We start from the raw sequence: 18,729 nt of genomic DNA on the forward strand, positions 1-18,729 counted from the left end.
TACACATAGACAGGAACCAAATAGTATATGTGCCTGTGGCATTGAAAGGCAGTTATGAAGGCAGTATTTTAATTTCCTTTTCATTAGTCTCTGACCCAGCCCCATTAGACTGTAAGCTTCATGAGGACCATTTGTAGGCATGTTTGCATGCTTCAGCATCCAGCACAGTGCACGGCTTTGGGCCTGATAAATATTTGTGAGAAGATGGATGTCTGTGGTTTCATTCACTTGTCCTCTTTTCACTTCTTTGAGTTCTTCTCAAACCACCTTAATTCTCCTCTATTTGATTTCACTGTTTTGATAAAGGTCGTTTTGAGAAGAAAATACTTTTTCTGATGCCTAGTCCTATTCCAACTGGAAGTATTACAAAATCTTTAACCACCTCTGACAGGGTGTGGACTGTATTTTCTGGTAACTTCTATCCTCAAAAATTTCATTCGATTAAATTAATAACTTCTGTATTCTGTGCTGTTTCACCATCTCAGGTATTCAGATATTGAATCCATGTAAGAATACTTGATGCTGAGGCTACTTCTTTCACAGAGAGTTGTTTAGTTTGGTTTCTGGCATGAAACTGGTCCGAGGTGCTACCTTTAACTTAACCATCACAGTTTTGCTGAGCAGGGACAAACTATTGGGACTCATTTTCTCCCATAGTACAGTACAGCTGATCAGAACCTTCTTTGTCTTGCAGGAATCGATAGCAGGTACAATGAAGGCTGCAGAGAGCTGGCAAATTATCTTCTGCTTGGTTTGTACAATCAAAATGCCAGTGATTTTGAGAAAACAGGGTTTTCTGAAGAAGTTTTAGATGGTAAGTATATATTGGTAGACTCTGTGTGAGAGAGAAGTTACGTGATTTATTCCTTTGAATGCTTATTTCAATGCCCTTTTATGGAAAATTTAAAATAGCCTGCGCTCCCATAAATTTTTGCTCTTTTATTAATGAAAAACATTTCTTCTTTGCTGATATGTTAAGTAATATGCTTTTGGTCACCTACTAGATAATAGACTAGTGACAAGTACGTGAACCATGAACTTCCAGATGTTCTAGTTGAATTTAGAAAAGGCAGAAGAACCAGAGATCAAATTGCTAACATCCGTTGGATCATCGAAAAAGCAAGAGTTCCAGAAAAACATCTATTTCTTCTTTATTGACTGGCAAAGGCTTTGACTGTGTGGATCACAACAAACTGGAAAATTCTGAAATAGATGGGAATACCAGACCAGCTGACATGCCTCCTGAGAAATCTGTATGCAGATCAAGAAGCAACAGTTAGAACTAGACCTGGAACAACAGACTGGTTCCAAATCGGGAAAGGAGTACGTCAAGTCAAGCCTGTATATTGTCACCCTGCTTTTTTAACTTATATGCAGAGTACATCATGCGAAATGCCAGGCTGAATGAAGCCGCAAGCTGGAATCAAGATTGCTGGGAGAAATATCAATAACCTCAGATATGCTGATGATACCACCCTTATGGCAGAAAGCAAAGAACTACAGAGCCTCTTGATGAAAGTGAAAGAGGAGAGTGAAAAAGTTGGCTTAAAGCTCAACATTCAGAAAACGAAGATCATGGCATCCGGTCCCATCACTTCATGGCAAACAGATGGGGAAACAATGGAAACAGTGACAGATCTTATTTTCTTGGGCTCCCAAATCACTGCAGATGGTGACTGCAGCCATGAAATTAAAAGATGCTTGTTCCTTGGAAGAAAAGCTATAACTCACCTAGATAGCATATTAAAAAGCAGAGACATTACTTGACCAACAAAGGTCCATCTAGTCAAAGCTATGGTTTTTTCAGTAGTCATGTATGGATGTGAGAGTTGGACTGTACAGAAAGCTGAGCACTGAAGAATTGATGCTTTTGAACTGTGGTGTTGGAGAAGACTCATGAGAGTCCCTTGGACTGCAAGGAGATCCAACCAGTCCATCCTAAAGGAGATCAGTCCTGAGTATTCATTGGAAGGACTGATGCTGAAGCTGAAACTCCAGTACTTTGGCCACCTGATGTGAAGAACCAACTCATTGGAAAAGACCCTGATGCTGGGAAGTTTGAAGGCGGGAGGAGAAGGGGACGACAGGGATGAGATGGTTGGATGGCATCACCGACATGATGGACATGAGTTTGAGTAGCCTCCGGGAGTTGGTGATGGACAAGGAAGCCTGGCATGCTGCAGTCCTTGGGGTCGCAAAGAGTCATACAGGACTGAACGACTGAACTGAACTGAGTGACAAGTAGTTTTCAGAGTATGTTTATTGGATAAATCAGTTTTAGAGGAAATGGTAAACATCAGTATTTGACATTATATCTTCTTGGCAAGGTACTAGTTTTCCTGTAAATTTCCTACTGCCTCTACATGCTGGAAGGCTCATGTTATATGCTGTTGTCCTATGATAGCACTTTCAACTGTAAGTCAAGGACGAGCCTGCAAGGTTCTCCTACAAGGAAGATTTCATGTAGATCTTCAGTTTAGGAACAAAGGCTCTTTGTCCTGCCCTGTCTTTGGGCATTGTTTTCTATGTGACTGTAATTTATGATGGTGCCTGTGATTACAATGCAGTCTTTCTGCTAACATTCCCCTTTTCTCGCTTTGAGACACTCACCCTGTGGTCGTGCTGCTATGGGGGTGATGCCCAAGAGCTATCTCTGATATCACATACTTAGCATCATGACTTGTCTGCCAGATGGATCAGAAGACACGGGAATAGACAAATCAAAATGGACAAGAGACAGCTCTTGTGAAGCAGCTGGGGGATGCAAAATCTGATGTTGAAATAATCTTGCTGTGAATCTAATGCAGTGATTCTCAACTAGAGGGTTTTATCCCCCAAGGGACATTTGGCTGAAGACATTTTTTATTGTAACAGCTGGGCAGAGTGGGTAGAGCCAGAGATGCTGCTAAGCATCCTATGATGCATACACAGGCCAGCTCCTCACAACAAAAAATGTTCTGGTCTAAATGTCAGTAGTGCTGAAGTTGAAGAACCCTGGCCTAGTGTATATGAAAATTCTTCTAATTTCTTAGTAAAGTCCTTAGTAGTATCTATCATTAGAGATTTGTTAAAGTTTTTCTTTTTATTAGTGTGGAAAGAGCAGGCTGAAATTATCCCTTCTAGTAATTTTTTTTAACTCAAATTTAGTTTCAGATTCTGATGTTAAAAATTGCTTTCTTACACTGTATAACATCTACTGGTTTGGAAATAATTCATTTTGGCAGCTCATTGAGAATTATAAAAAGGCAGATGCTTGTGCAGCCACACATTTCATTCACTGTAGTCAAGGTTGCTAAGGACACTACAATATTGAAATAAAAGAAATAGTTTAAGTCCTCAAAGGTCCTCTTTTCTGCTTATCTCTGTCTTTATCCTGTCGCCTAGCACAATGAAGGCTTGTAATGAGCATTTTCTTCCAAATTAATTCATTTTTTAAATCCAAATAGCTAGAAAGGTGAGTTTACCAGATTTATCTTCTGCGTTACAATCCCTAATTATCTGAAAGAAAAAGAGGCAAATACAAAGAATTTATTAAAAAAAAACTTTTAAAATAGTTTATATGTTCATCCAGTTCTCTTACGCTTTCTTCTTTTACCTGCCTGTGTACTCTGTTAAAATTTACTTGTGGTGATAACCTTAGTCCTGTGAGATCCAAGCATGCTTCATTCGGTTTAGTGGCTGTTGCATGATTTCTTTTACTGGATCCTAATTCTTTGCAGTATGTTGTACATCAGTATAGAGTACAGTCGACACAGGGAGCTCTCAGTGATGTCAAACTCTCACTGTTAAGCAGGTCAGCTACAAGTGATTCAGAGTAAGTCTCCCAGAAGGATGAGAGGGCGGACTCTTTCCCATCCCATGGTGCCTTTTAAGTCCAGCACTTAGCTGAGAGTCAGCAGTGAAGAGGCTGCTCCATTCTGTGATCCCTTGAACACCTTGGATCTGACTGAGTGTGGAGCTTAGAGTGATTTTATAGGTCATAATCATAGAGCTTTATTTCATGAGGCCACCCAGCTGTGTAGTCAGCTGACATCAGTATTCACTGGGCTTTATGTTTTTGTAGATTATTATCTGTCACACTGTGTTACATGTTAGCATTGCCCTAAGCCTGGTGCCTCAGTTGCTCTCTGCTCCCATGCTCCTTTCTCATTTCCAGCCAGCTCCTCCAGCCCTTTCCCAAATATTGTGTTGTTAGAAAGAGGCCTAATGGCTCTGGTATCTGAGGAGCCATAGAATGAAGCCTCTGCTTTTCTTCTGAAAGTGTGACACTTTCTTAGTGTTTAAACTGTTTTAATATTCCTGCCCTATTCCTTGGCTCATTTGTTAGTGTGTGTTAGTTGCTCCGTCGTGTCCAACTCTTTGTGACCCCATGGACTCTAGCCTGCCAGGCTTCTCTGTCCATGGCATTCTCCAGGCAACAGTGCTGGAGTAGGTTGCCATTCCCTTGTCCAGGGGTCTTCCTAACCCAGGAATCAAACCTGGGTCTCCCACATTGCAGGCAGGTTCTTTACCATCTGAGCCATCAGGGAAGCCCCCGTTTGTTAGTTTACTTGGTTTTATTTGCACCTTTGGGATTGCTTTGTTTATTTGACCCAGCAACACTGATTGTTATTCCTTGTATCTGTGAGCTGTTGATCTATTTATAGAAGCCTTGTCCACTTGCCTTTCCTTCCTTCCTTTCAGCCTTTCCTGTGTACAGAGTTCACCCTTGTATATAGTAACCTTTCCCAGGTCACAAGGAAAGTGATGTCCTCAGGCCCACAATTTGCCTTGACCCAAACTAAGAGCTTTAGACACTGATGTATGCAGGAGAACAGGTCACTGGCCATATTCCGTGCTGTTTTCCTGCCTCAGTGACTTTTAGCTGCAGAGTTGCCATTTACTATTTATTTCCACGGTGAAGAACACAGCTGAGTTTGGTACAGCAGACTTTGCTTTGTTAAACTTTATGAAATGCACTGAAGGCTGTTCTTTTGACTTATTCTACCATAACCAGAGCGCTACAATGGATGAAGTGTTGTGTGGGGATGAGGAAATCTTTGCTGTCCACACTTGAGTGTTCTACAGTCACTTTGAAGCATGTTGCCTAATTTAAAATTTTTCAGTTTAGAGTTTTGTTACGTTGTTTCTGAGGTAGTTTTAATGGTTTCACAGATTATGTGGGCAGAAGGTGTCTAAAGGAAATCCTCTGACCATCTTGTGTTTTAATTTTGTTTTCTTACAGATGTGATTATATTGATTAAATCAGATAGTGTCCATCTGTACTGTAATCCTGTAAATTATCGCTATCTGTTACCCTATGTGGCCCATTGGAGAAATCTGCATTTCCACTGCATGACTGAAAATGAGGTGAGGAGAAAATATAAAATAAAAACGTAGAGACACTCTAAGGATACTTCAGGAAAAAATAGACGTGGAACAGAAAGTCCTTAAAAAAATTAAATTGGGGCCTTCCCTGGCAGTCGAGTGATTAGGACTCCGAACTTCCACTGCAGGGGGCACGGTTCAGTCCCTGGTTAAGGAAGTAAGATCCTGCATGCCATGTGGCATGACTCCGTCCCCACCCCAAATCAAATTGTGAAATGTGGTTTCACAAAAAAGTTGTTTTAGTGGAACTTTTCATATTTCATTATGAAGCTACCCCAGCAATAAATTACATGCCTGAAAAAGGCGAAAAGAACTGTTAAAATTGTGACCTAATAGTAGGCTTATGAACCTACCTTCCTGCCCTGCTTCTTCATCCCCAACTTGGGCCCATTTGCTCAGGCCTAGGAATGGCCCCAGGAGCCGTTCTGTGACATTCCCATGTTTGGATTTCTTGGTATTTGTTTCTTTTTCCCTTTGGACCCTTTCTAAGAGTTTGGATAGAAATCAAATTGGGGCTTAAGATTTAGAATTTCATGGAAGTTGGGACCCAGTGTAAGTTTAGAACCCTTTTTCCATATGAGCATTCGGGGAATTTGTTTTTGGCTGTGCCGTGTGGCATGCTGTACCTTAGCTCCTTAACCAGGGATCCAACCCATGCCCCCTGCATTGGGAGCTCTGAGTCTTAACCATTGGATCACCAAGGAAGTCCCCCATTTGGGAGATTTTTGAGGATAAGTTTTATCTCTTGAATTTAGGTCTCTGATCCATTTTGAGTTGATTTTTGTGTGTGGTGTAAGGTAAGAGAATGATGTGTTTTTGATCAACAGACACAAAAAGCTGGCTTTAAAAATACCCTCTTGAAGGGAATTCCTTGGTGGTCCAGTGGTTAGAGCTCTGTTCTTTCACTGCCAAGGACATGCGTTCATCCCCTGGTCATAGGATTAAGATCCTTCAAACTGAACAGCATGGCTACCAAAAAAAAAAACCCCTCATGGGACATTTGGGACAACTAATAAAAATGCAGAGGAAATATGGAATTTTATATGATGTCTCATTAGAGCCTGATTCCTTTAATTTCCTTCTTTAGTATGAAGATGAGGAAGCTGCAGAAGAATTTAAAATTGCCAGCTTTGTGGACATGGTTCGAGACTGCAGTAGAATTGGTATTCCTTATAGCTCCCAAGGTGTGTATCTGACAGTCATCCATTTTAGAACCTTGCTGGGCTGGCGTATGAGTCGAAAGTCCTTACTTCTCCTTTCAGTGGAGACATTCATCTGGAAAACCCATTGATCTGTTTTCAGTAAAGGCAGAGAGGATCGGGCAGAATGAAATCTTAGGACTTTGCTATGCAAGTTTTTGTTCATAACTGAAGTTTCTGCAGCATCACAGCATGCTACCAGCAATCAGATTGAAGGACTCATGAGGATCTAGTCTGTACCACTTATTAAAGATGAAATATAGTTGTGGCGCCTCTTGCCAATAAGAAATAGTAATTTGGGTAGCTGTTAAAAATATGCTGACAGTGATGCTCAAAAATAATGTATAGGGGATTTTCCTGGTGATCCAGTGCTTATTAAGACTTCGTGCTTCCATTACAGGGGGTGTGGGTTGAATCCCTGGTTGGGAAACTAACGTCCCATATGCTGTGGGGCATGGCCAAAAAAACAAGTGTAAAAACAGAGGGAAAAGATCAGCAAGTTTAGCAGTGCTTCTGTCTTTATCTACTAAAAAAAAAAAAAAAAAAAACTTGTACATTTAATGTTTCCTTCCTTATAATAATAGGGAAGGAAATATTTTGATTTCATACTTTTCCCTTGAGGAAGTTGGTTAGCTATGTGTTTTTTAAGGGAAAGGAGTCAAGTTTTGGTCTGTTAATATATCCACTTAGGGATACAAGTCAGATATAATAGGCCACTATTTGTTTTCTTACTTTCCCTGGAAACCAGAATGTGAAAATATGGAGAAACTTGAATTTTTGTAACTTGTTTGTATTTTGTTTTTTCCTTGACTTTCATTTTGTATTTCTAGTGTTAATATCTAACCATTTTATCTGTTTCAGTTTTTGGTATTTTTTTTGCTAGATGAGGCTGTGGTGAACTTGTGAGAAATGATGCCTTTCTGAGCACATTAGATCAGGTTTAGACTGCTGTATTCAGGATGAAATTTGATACATGTTGTACTTGATTCCTCTAGGTCACTTGCAGATATTTGATATGTTTGTAGTGGAGAAGTGGCCTGTTGTACAGGCCTTTGCTCTTGAGGGCATTGGAGGGGATGGATTTTTTACCATGAAATATGAGGTATGTATGAAAAGCAGCATGTTTGGTTTTTCTGCCACTAAGCTGTTTTTATGAAGGCCCACAGTGTGGGTGTTCATTATAACACTCTAGAAAGCTGGGAGTGACTCCAAAGGGTATGGGACAGTTTAAAGTATTTGAAATGGAAAATTATTGCTGTTTAAGGCTAGTCTGCAAAGTGAGCTCCTATGGCCTTTATTCGTAAAGCTTCTCTCTGTCCTCCTTTTTTCCCCATTCTGAGTTACATATAGCACCCCAGGCTGACTCCTCATAACTTTTACTGTCCTATGTCACTTATATCTGTCATACCCACTTACCCACTCACCCACCCCTGGCCTCTGGATTGGAAGTTTCTGGAGAACAAAAGCATTCTTATTGTTGTTTGTATCTCAGAAGTTTGTATAATTTAACTATTTAAGGGCAATGAAAGGGAAAGTGCAGGATTTTGTATAAGTACTGTGTACTAGGGGCTTCCCAGGTGGTGCTAGTGGTAAAGAACCCACCTTCCAATGCAGGAGATGCAGGTTCAATCCCTGGGTTGGGAAGATCCCCTGGAGGACGGCATGGTAACCCACTCCAGTATTCTTACCTGGAGAATTCCATGGACAGAGGAGCCTGGCAGGCTGTAGTCCATGGGATCAGAAAAGACTCAGACACTACTTAACAACTAAACAACAACTAAAGGAATAAAAAGATTAGCTTTTATGGTAAGAACAGTATCTTTTATTTCAGTGTTCTGCATCTAGAAGATGACCAGTTAAGTATTGTTAAGTGAATTAATGAATGAGAACTGGAAGAGGGGATCATCTAGGGTATGCATTAGGAAGGATGACTTGGTATCCATATGCCTCCATAGGATCCCCACTGAAATGATCTGCTCCCAGTACAGGAAACCAGACGTGCTGGAAATGGGGCCATACTCTTAGGGATAGAGTAAGTGGGATCTTTGGAAGCAAGGTCCAGGACTGATTCTTTTGCCTCCTTCTGAGAAGTAGCAGTGTCCCTGAGAAATGATTGGAGGTTCACCTGGCAAACCCTGTAATGTAGAGGAACATGGGCTGTAGGGATGAAGAAGACACACACCACATCAGCCCCATTCTTCTTGCCCCAAACCAGTTTTCTCACATTTATTACAATAAAGTAGTAGAACATCCACAAGGCTGTGGCAGCTGCCCCTGACAGCAGTTAACACCCTAAAATTTGGAAGAAGGGGGGCTTCACAGGTGGTAAAGAGCCTGCCTGCCAATGCAGGAGACACAAGATACGTGGATTCTATCCCTGGGTCAGGAAGATCCCCTGAAGCAGGAAATGGCAACCTGCTCTAGTATTCTTGCCTGGAAAACTCCATGGACAGAGTAGCCTGGGGGGCTACAGTCATGGAGTTGCAGAGTTGGACGCAACTGAGCGCACACAGTTTAGGAGAATAGGGACTTGAAAGGAGGCATGCCATAGGACATAGAGAAGAACCTTAAAATTTTTAGTGATAATGGTAATGTTTATTTTTAGTTAATTGTATAAACTATGCATTTATACTGTCTTGTAGATGCCAGGCACTGTTCTCAGCATTTTGTATAAATTAATTTGGAAAGAAAGTGAAAGTCAGTCCTGTCTGACTCTTTGCAACCCCATGGACTATACAGTCCAGGAATTCTCCAGGCCAGAGTACTGGAGTGGGTAGCCGTTCCCTTCTCCAGGAGATGTTCCCAGCCCAGGGATTGAATCCAAGTCTCCCGCATTGCAGGCAGATTCTTTACCAGCTGAGCCACCAGGGAAGCCCATGAATTAACTTTAATTCCTACAATAACCCTCTGAAGTAGGTCTCTTACCATCCCTATTTTACAGAAAGTTTAAATGAATTTCCCAGGTCACAGAACTAGTAGCCAGTGAGTGGCAGGGCTAAAGCCCAGTCCAGAAAGTCAGGCTTCTGACCCTATGCTTCTAACCCCTGGGCTACCACTAGGTACTTGAAAAGCAGTGTGCTTGGAAGCTGGACAATTCATGCAGCTCAAATGGGGCAGGCCTCTGGCTCCTGCCTTGAGGTGCATCAAACCATGAAGTCAGATCCCAAAGGAACAAAATTCTTTTTCAGAAAAACTTTTACAAGGTAATGTAGATTTTTGCTGGAGGGTGGTGGTTTTAGGGGCAGTGAGGAGGAAACAGCATACATCATATAGTAAAAGTTATTACTCTAACTCTTCTTTCAGAATCCCTTTCTTTAGATCCTGCCCTTCTTTTTAGCCACTAATTTTCATTCTCTCAAATATTTTTCTTTGTCCCCATCTCATTTTCCCCGACCTTTCTTCTCTTCCTTACCCTGTCCTTCCTTGTCCTTTAAGGTATGCAGCAGTTTGGCCTAGTGATCAACTCTGCCATTATACTGTCTGGTTCTCTCTGATTGACATATTAGAGGCCTGATAACTGCCTGAGCCAGAAAAGTTCCTGCCTCCTTTGAAAGCTAGGAGGAGAACTACAGATATAACTTAAGTTTTTAAACTTCTCTTTTATTGCATGCTTATACCCAGAGGAAAATCCTTAACTTAGAGGATGTTTTGTCCCTGTTGTGGTAGGTGCCAGCATGAGAAAGGAAACCAGACCCTTAGAGCATTTATTTGATATTTAGGCTGGGCCAGACTAAGTTATGGATACAGAGAACTCTTTCTTCCTGGAAGCAGTACAGGGTAGTTCTTCTGCTAGGGCTTTCCCCATCTCCAACTTCCTTCTTACTCTCCAGCTATTAGAACTGTGTGATCTGGTAATATAAATTTATATTAACCAACTCTTCAAGGGAGAATTCTAAAAGCAAACTTCTGAGTAATAACTACAGAGCAAGCATTCATTCACCTGCTAATGGACAAACATAAAAATTTTTGTACTGAAAAGTAGAATAAACCCTATGAAAAAATTCAGAAGATAAGAAGGAGACCATAGCATATTAGATGCAGGGATGGATCAGCATGATTTTCAAAAATATTTTCTCCAGGAAATAAAAATTGAGAAAAATATCATTTGTACTTTTCAAGCATGCAGTTTTTAGAAAGAGAGGCAAGATGTGGTATTTAGAGCAAGCAGAATTTAAAAGAGAAGTGGATGGCATATGAGAAAATATTGTTCTAAGCCTCAAAATTCACTAGTAGAATTAAGATTTGAATTTCAAAATAGAAATCAGGGAGATTGGCCAAATGGGGAGTATAAGGACCCTGAGCTCATCCCCTCTCCCAAGCACACCAAAATCACAATTATTTGCAGAACAACCATTGATGAAAAAAAGACCATAACCTACCAGGAAGGACTTGCTACAGCTAAAGTCATAAGGAATGAACCAAAAGACAGGAAGGATGGACTTCTGATGTACTCAAGTCCCTTCCCCCAGGTAGGTGACCCACAGCTGGAGAATAATTACATTGCAGAGGTTCTCATAGAGCAGTGAGAGTTCTGCGCTCCATGGTGGCCTCTGCAGCCTGGCAGCCCTGCACTGGGAAGATGAGCTGCCAGAGCATTTGACTTGGAAGGCCAGCAGGGCTTAATTTCAGGAGTCCCACAGGACTGAGGGAAATAGAGATTTCTTTCTTACAGGGTATACACAAAGTATCACATACTCCAGGACTCAAGACAAAAGCAATCATTTGATAGAACCCTGGACCAGACTTACCTGCTGGTGTTGGGGAGTGTCCCAGAGAAGCAAGAGGCAATTGCAGCTCACCCTGGGGATATAGATGCTGATGGCAGCCATTCCTTGGGTGTGCCCTTCTGCCTTGTGGACACTGGTGGTAATGGGCGCTGTTGTAGAATCCTCCCTTTCACTCATTAGAACCAAGACCTGGCCAATAAACATGTAGGAGCCAGTGCTGGGACACCCCAGGTGAAACTAATTGGGGGGAGGAACAGCCCCATCCAGGAGGAACAGCCCCATCCATAAGCAGGCAGGCTACCTAAAGATTTCCTGAGCTCTCAACCACCTTTAGACTTACCCCTGCCCACCAGAGGCCAAGACCCAGCTCCACCCACCAGTGAGAAGGCACCAGTCCCAGGATCTCCTGATCCCTGACCCTGCCCTCCAGGAAGCCTGCTGTGGCCTCTGGACCAGCCTCACCAATCAGGAGTCAGACACCAAATGCAGAAAAACCAGACTTCCACAGGCTGTGAATCCAGCCTGCACAAAGCAGGCCCTGACTTAAGACCACGTTGACCCTGGCCCTGCCCACACTAAGAGGCAAATACAAGCTTTAGGATATCCTGAACCACAAACGCAACTGTCACTCCCCTCTCCCAGTAATCTGACACCAGCTCTGAGATACCTGGGCCCAGAAACCAGACTCCAGGACCCAGATCTACCTGTTAGTAATCTGGTACTAACCCCAGGACCTGGCTTCACCCACTAACAGTCTTAGAGTCTTATGGATCCTGACTCTTCCTACCAATGAACCAGCACGAGTCCTGGGGCTCCCTGAGGTTCTCCAGCCCACCAACCTGCAGCCAGCAGTCTCTGCACAAGGCAGGGCCTGGTAACCACCTGGACCAGGTGCCAGCAAAGTCTTACCACATCACCCAAATAGCCCTCCACAAAAGAGGGACCCATGCAGCCAACATGGGGAAACCCCTGGAACATATAGCTTGGGTGATGAGAGGGGTGTACACTGTTGAGATGCATAGAATGTCTCCTACAGAAGGCCTCTTCTCTAAAGTCAGGAAACATAACTAACCCACCAGATAAGTAATACATACAGCAGCTTAGGCAAAATGAAATGACAGAGAGACATGTTCCAGTCAAAGGAGTAAGAAAAAAAACCCAGAAGACAAGTGAAAAGCTTAGTTTTCCCAAGAAAGAGTGAAGGTAGTGATTGTAAAAATGATCAAAAAATGTGAGAGAAGAATAGATGCACAGAGCAAAAAACTGTAAGTTTTTAACAATGAGAAAATATAAAGAACAGCTGTAGATGAAGAATACAATTAAAATGAAAAATACATTAGAAGGAATCATCAGTTTAAATGATACAGAATGGATCAGTGAGCTGGAAGACAAAGTAGTGGAAATCACTGATGCTAAACAGAAAAAAGAATGAAATGACATATAAGAGACCTCTGGGACAACATCAAGCACACTAATATTTGCATTTTAGAAGTCTTAGAAAGAAAGGTGCTAAGAAAATCCCTGAATACTTAAGAGCCATAAACAGTCCTTCAAGACCAGGAAGTGCAGAGAGTCTCATATAGGATTAACCCAAAAAGAACACACCAAGACACACTGTAATCAAAATGTAAAATTTAAAGAGAGAATATTAAAAGTAACAAGACAGAAGGAACAAATAACATAAAAGGGAACTCCCATAAGGCTGTCAGCTGACTTTTAAGCAGAAGCCCTGCAGGCCAGAGGGAAGTGCTGTAAGTTTAAAGTGATGAAAGGAAAATACCTATGAGCATGAGTATGCTACACAGTAGTGCTCTCATTCATATTTATTGGAGAGAGTAAAAGCTTTGTAGACAAGCAAAAGCTAAAAGAGTTCACCAAACCAATTTTACAAGTGTTAAAAGAACTTCTCTAGGTGAAAAAGAAAAGGCTATTACTCTAAAAACATGAAAATTCTGAAATGAAAAAGGTAAAGGAAAACATACAATAAAGATAGGAAATCATCCATGCATGAACCTCGTAGGAAGGTTTAAAGACAAAAATAGTGAAATCCACAGTATCTACAAACACCCACAATAAACAGTTAAAGGGTACACAAAACAATTAGATGTAAAATACGATACTGAAAATAGTAATTGAGAGGGGAGGAGAGTATACGCTGTGGGATTAAGATGCATTTGAAATTAAGAGATCAACAACTTAAAAACAGTTAAGTATGTACATAGAACATTATATTAAAAACCTCATGATAGCCACAAACCAAAAATCTGTAATAGATATACACAAAAAATAAAAATCCAAATACAATACTAAAAATAGTCACTAAATCACAACAGAATTAAGGAAGAAGGAAGGGGTAAAAGGCCTACAAAAGTAACCCCAAAACAGATAACAAAGTGGCAATAAGAATATACATATCAATAATTACCTTAAATGTAAATGGACTGAATGCTCCAATCAAAAGACACAGAATAGCTGAGTGGATACAAAAACAAGACATATGTGTGTGTGTGTGTGTGTGTGTGTGTGTGTACTGCCTAGAAGAGATCACTTCAGGTTTATAGACAGACTGAAAGTAAGAGGATGGAAAAAGATATTCCATGCAAATAAAAATCAAAGCCAGGGTTGCAATACTTAGACAATAATAAGCCCTAAAATAAACGCTGTTGTAAGAGATGGAGAAGGATACCACATGATAATCAAGGGATCAATGCACTAAGATATAACAATTATAAATATATTTGCACCGAATATAGGAGCAACTAAATAGAGAATTGGACTATAAAGAAAGCTGAGCACTGAAGAATTGATGCTTTTGAACTGTGGTGTTGGAGAAAACTCTTGAGAGTCCCTTGGACTGCAAGAAGACCCAGCCAGTCCATCCTAAAGGAGATCAGTCCTGGATGTTCTTTGGAATGTCTGATGTTGAAGCTGAAACTGAGATACTTTGGCCACCTGATGCGAAGAACTGACTCATTGGAAAAGACCCTGATTCTGGGAAAGAGTGAGGGCAGGAGGAAAAGGGGACGACAGGATGAGATGGTTGGAGGGCGTCACAGACTCAATGGACATGAGTTTGGGTAAGCTCCGGAAGTTGGTGATAGACAGGGAGGCCTGGTGTGCTGCGGTTCATGGGGTTGCAAAGAGTTGGACACGATTGAGTGACTAAACTGCCTGAAATACATATATCAGATATTAATGGACAGAAAGGGAGAAATTGACAGTAACACAATAATAGAGAATTTGAACACCTCAGTTACATCAATGGACAGATCATCTGGACAGAAAATCAATAAGGAAGCACTGCCCTTAAATGACACATTGGACCAAAGGGACTTATTTGGTAAGAGTATTCCATCTGAAAGCAGCAGAATACACATTCTTTTCAAGTCTACGTGAAACATTCTGGAGGATAGGTCACATACTAGGCTACAAAACAAGTCTTGGTGAAGAAAATTGAAATCATATCAAGCATCTTTTCCAGCCACAATACTGACTAGAAACCAACTGCAATGGGGGAGAAAAATGGTAAAACCCTCAAAACACATGGAGGGTAAACAATATGTTACTTAACAACAAATGGATCACTGAAGAAATCAAAGAGGAAATCAGAAGTTACCTAGAGACTAATGAAAATGAAAACATGACAATTCAATACCTTTGTGTATGCTAAGTGTGCTAAGTCACTTCAGTCATGTCTGACTCTGTGGCCCTATGGCCTGTAGCCCACCAGGCTCCTCTGTCCGTGGGATTCTCTGAGCAAGAATAGTGGAATGGGTTGCCGGTGCTTTCCTCCAGTGCCTCTCTTGTCTCCTCCACTGGCAGACAGGTTCTTTACCACTAGCGCCACCTGGGAAGCCTCCTCAATACCTATAGTGAAAGTGTTAGTCACTCAGTCATGTCTGACTCTTTGCAACCCCATGGACTGTAGCTTGCCAGGCTTCTTTGTCTGTGGAATTTTCTAGGCAAGAATTCTGGAGTGGGTAGTCATTTCCTTCTCCAGGGATCTTCCTGACTCAGGGATCAAACCTGGGTTTCCTGCCTTGCAAGGAAAATTCTTTACTGTCTGAGCCATCAATATCTGTGGGACACAGCAAAAACAGTTCTAAGAGGGAAGTTTGTACCGAAACAAGCTTACTTCAGGAAAAAGATAAATCTCAAACAACCTACCAGTGTGAGTGAAATTGCTCAGTCGTGTCCTACTCTTTGTGATCCCATGGACTGTAGCCTACCAGGCTCCTCCATCCATGGAATTTTCCAGGCAAGAGTACTGGAGTGGGTTGCCATTTCCTTCTCTAGGGATCTTCCCGACCCAGGGATAGAACCCAGGTCTCCCGCATTGCAGGCAGATGCTTTACTGTCTGGGCTACCAGGGAAGCCCACCTTACGGAACTATAGAAAGAACAACAAACAAATCCCAGAGTAAGTAGAAAGAAAAAAAACATAGAGACAGCAGAACTAAATGAAATAGAGACTAAGTAAAAATAGGAAAGATCAGTTAAACTAAAAGCTGGCTCTTTGAAAAGATAAAATTGTTGCGTCTTTAACCAGATGCATCAAGAAAAAAGGAGAGGGTCCAGATCAGTAATGTGAGAAGTGAAAAAGAAGTAACAACCAACACCACAGAAATACAGAGGATCATGAGAGACCACTACAACAACTACATACCAGTAAAGTGAACAAACTAGAAGAAATCGACCAATTCTTAGAATGGTACAATCTCCCAAGAAATAAAAAATATGAACAGACCAGTTACCAGTATTAGTATTTAATCAGTTCAAAAATAAAAAATAAAAAACCACACACAAACACCTTCCAGAAAACATTAGAAGAGGACCAGATGTCTTCACAGGTAAGTTCTACCAAACATTTGAAGAGTTAACACCTATCCTTCTGAAGCTATTCCAAAGATGGCAGAGAAAGAACACTTCCAGAATCATTCTGGGAGGCCAGCATCACCTGATAGCAAAACTAGACTAAGATATCACAGAGAAGAAAATAACAAGCCAATATTAGTGATGAACATAGGTGTGGAAATTGTCAACAAAATCTTCAGTTGATTGCAAAGCACATTTAAAGGATCCTACATCATGACCACATAGGACCTATCATTGGAAATTTTCAGTATCCCTAAATCAATCAGTGTGATACATCACATTAACAATGTGAAAACTAAAAAAAAAAAAAAAAAAGTGGTTATCTCAGTAGATGCAGAAAAGGCTTTTAACAAAATTCAACATCTGTTTATGATTTTAAAAAAAACCTCCAGAAAGTGCACACTAAGGGAGCATACCTCAGCATAATAAAGGCCATACATGACCAAAAAAAGGAATTAAGATTGGAAAGGAAGAAGTAAAGCTGTCACTGTTTGCAGATGACATAGTTCTCTACATAGAAAATCCTGCAGATGCTACCAGAAATCTACTAGAGCTCATCAGTGAAGCTGGTGAAGTTGCAGGATACAAAATTAATATACAGAAATCTGTTGCTTTTCCATACACTTAACGGTTAACTATCACAAAGAAATTAAGGAAACAATCCCATTTACCATCTCATCAAAAAGAATAAAATACTTAGGAATAAATGTACGTCAGGAGATAAAAGAACTCAGGAAACAGACATTGGTGAAGCAAATTAAATACAACACAAATGGAAAAATACACTATGTTCTTGGATTGGAAGAATTAATATTGTTAAAATGACTATACTTATCCAAGGCAATATACAGATTCAATGTAATCCTTGTCAGAATACCAGGGTCTTTCACAGAAGTAGAACAAATCTAAAATTTGTATGAAAATACAAAATACCCCAAATAGCCAAAATGGTCTTGAGAAAGAGAGCTGGAAGGATAACAGTCCCTGACTAAAGACTGTACTACACTACTACAGTAATAATAGCAGTATGTCTTAATACTGACACACAGACACACATAGATCAATGAAACAGAATAGAGAGCTCAGCATTAAATCCATGCACTTAAAAAAATAATAATAAATAAATAAATCCATGCACTTAAGGTCAGTTAATCTACAACAAAAGAAGCAAGAATATACAATGGAGAAAGGACAGTCTCTTCAGTACATAATAGGAAAACTGGACAGTTGTGTGTAAAAGAATGAAATTAGAACATTCTCTGACACCATATACAAAAATAAAGTGGATTAAAGACCTAAGTGTGAGACTGGAAACAATAAAACCAGAAGAAAACCTAGGCAGAACACTCTGACATTAATTGTGGCAATAGGTTTTTGGATCTGCCTCCTAAAGCGAGGAAAATAAAAGCAAGAATAGACAAATTGGGCCTAATTAATCTTAAACCATCAACAAAATAAAGACAGCCTTGTGAATAGGAGAAGATACTTGCAGATGATATGATTGATAAGGGTTAATATCCAAAATATGTAAACAGCTCATAGAACTACACATAAAAGAAAAAATCCAAAAATGGGTAGAAGAGCTAAAGAGACATTTAACCAAAGAAGACATACAGATGGCCAACAAGCATGTGAACAGGTGCTCAACATCACTAGTCACCAGGGAAATGCAAATCAAAACCATAATGAGATTTCACCTCTTATTTGTCAGCATGACACCAAAAAGAACACAAATGTTGGTGAGGATGTAGAGAAATGGGAACACATCATACACTGTTGGTAGGAATATAAATTGGCGCAGTCACTGTGGAAAACAGTATGGAGGTTCCTCAAAAAGCTAAAAATATAACTACCATATAACCCAGCAGTTCCACTCCTAGGGAACTACTGGGTTTTATATATATATATATGTATGTATGTATGTATATATGTATACATATATATGTTTACATATATGTAAACCCAAAACCACTAACTCAATACATGCACCCCAGTGTTCATAGCAACATTATTTACAGTTGTAAACCCAAAACCACTAACTCAATACATGCACCCCAATGTTCATAGCAACATTATTTACAGTTGTCAATATACGTGTGCTAAGTCACTTCAGTCGTGTCTGATTCTTTGTGACCCTATGGACAGTAGCCCACCAGGCTCCTCTGTCCATGGGGATTCTCCAGGCAAGAATACTAGAGTGGGTTGCCATGCCCTCCTCCAGGGGATCTTCCCGACCCAGAGATAGAACCTGCAGCTCTTATGTCTCCTCCACTGGGAAGCAGGTTCTTTACCACTAGTGCCACCTGGGAAGCCCATTGTCAATATACGGAAGCCACCTAAATGTTGATAAATAGATGAATGGAAAGAAGATATGGTATATATACGTATGTGTGTATATATATAGTGGAATACTGCTTAACCATAAAACGAAAACTTGGAACAACATGGGTGCACTTGGGAGGGTATTATACTAAGTGAGGTAAGTCAAAGACAGGCACTTATGATATCACTTACATGTGCAATCTGAAAAATACAACACTACTATGAATAAAATGGAAAAGA

General features: G+C 40.6%; 1 protein-coding gene across 4 annotated transcripts in view; it reads left to right on the forward strand.

The window, feature by feature from the left end:
- Positions 1 to 18,729, forward strand: part of DNAAF9 (dynein axonemal assembly factor 9) — a 173,135-nt gene that overhangs the window by 31,415 nt on the left and 122,991 nt on the right. For all 4 annotated transcript variants that reach the window (XM_070381296.1, XM_070381297.1, XM_070381298.1 and 1 more), the window contains 4 exons: positions 695 to 814; positions 5,225 to 5,349; positions 6,455 to 6,551; positions 7,562 to 7,668. In XM_070381296.1, the coding sequence (XP_070237397.1) occupies positions 695 to 814; positions 5,225 to 5,349; positions 6,455 to 6,551; positions 7,562 to 7,668 (449 nt within the window). The remainder of the gene's footprint in view (positions 1 to 694; positions 815 to 5,224; positions 5,350 to 6,454; positions 6,552 to 7,561; positions 7,669 to 18,729) is intronic.

The sequence above is a fragment of the Bos mutus genome, chromosome 13, assembly GCF_027580195.1.
Source record: "Bos mutus isolate GX-2022 chromosome 13, NWIPB_WYAK_1.1, whole genome shotgun sequence".
Classification (NCBI taxonomy): Eukaryota; Metazoa; Chordata; class Mammalia; order Artiodactyla; family Bovidae; genus Bos; species Bos mutus.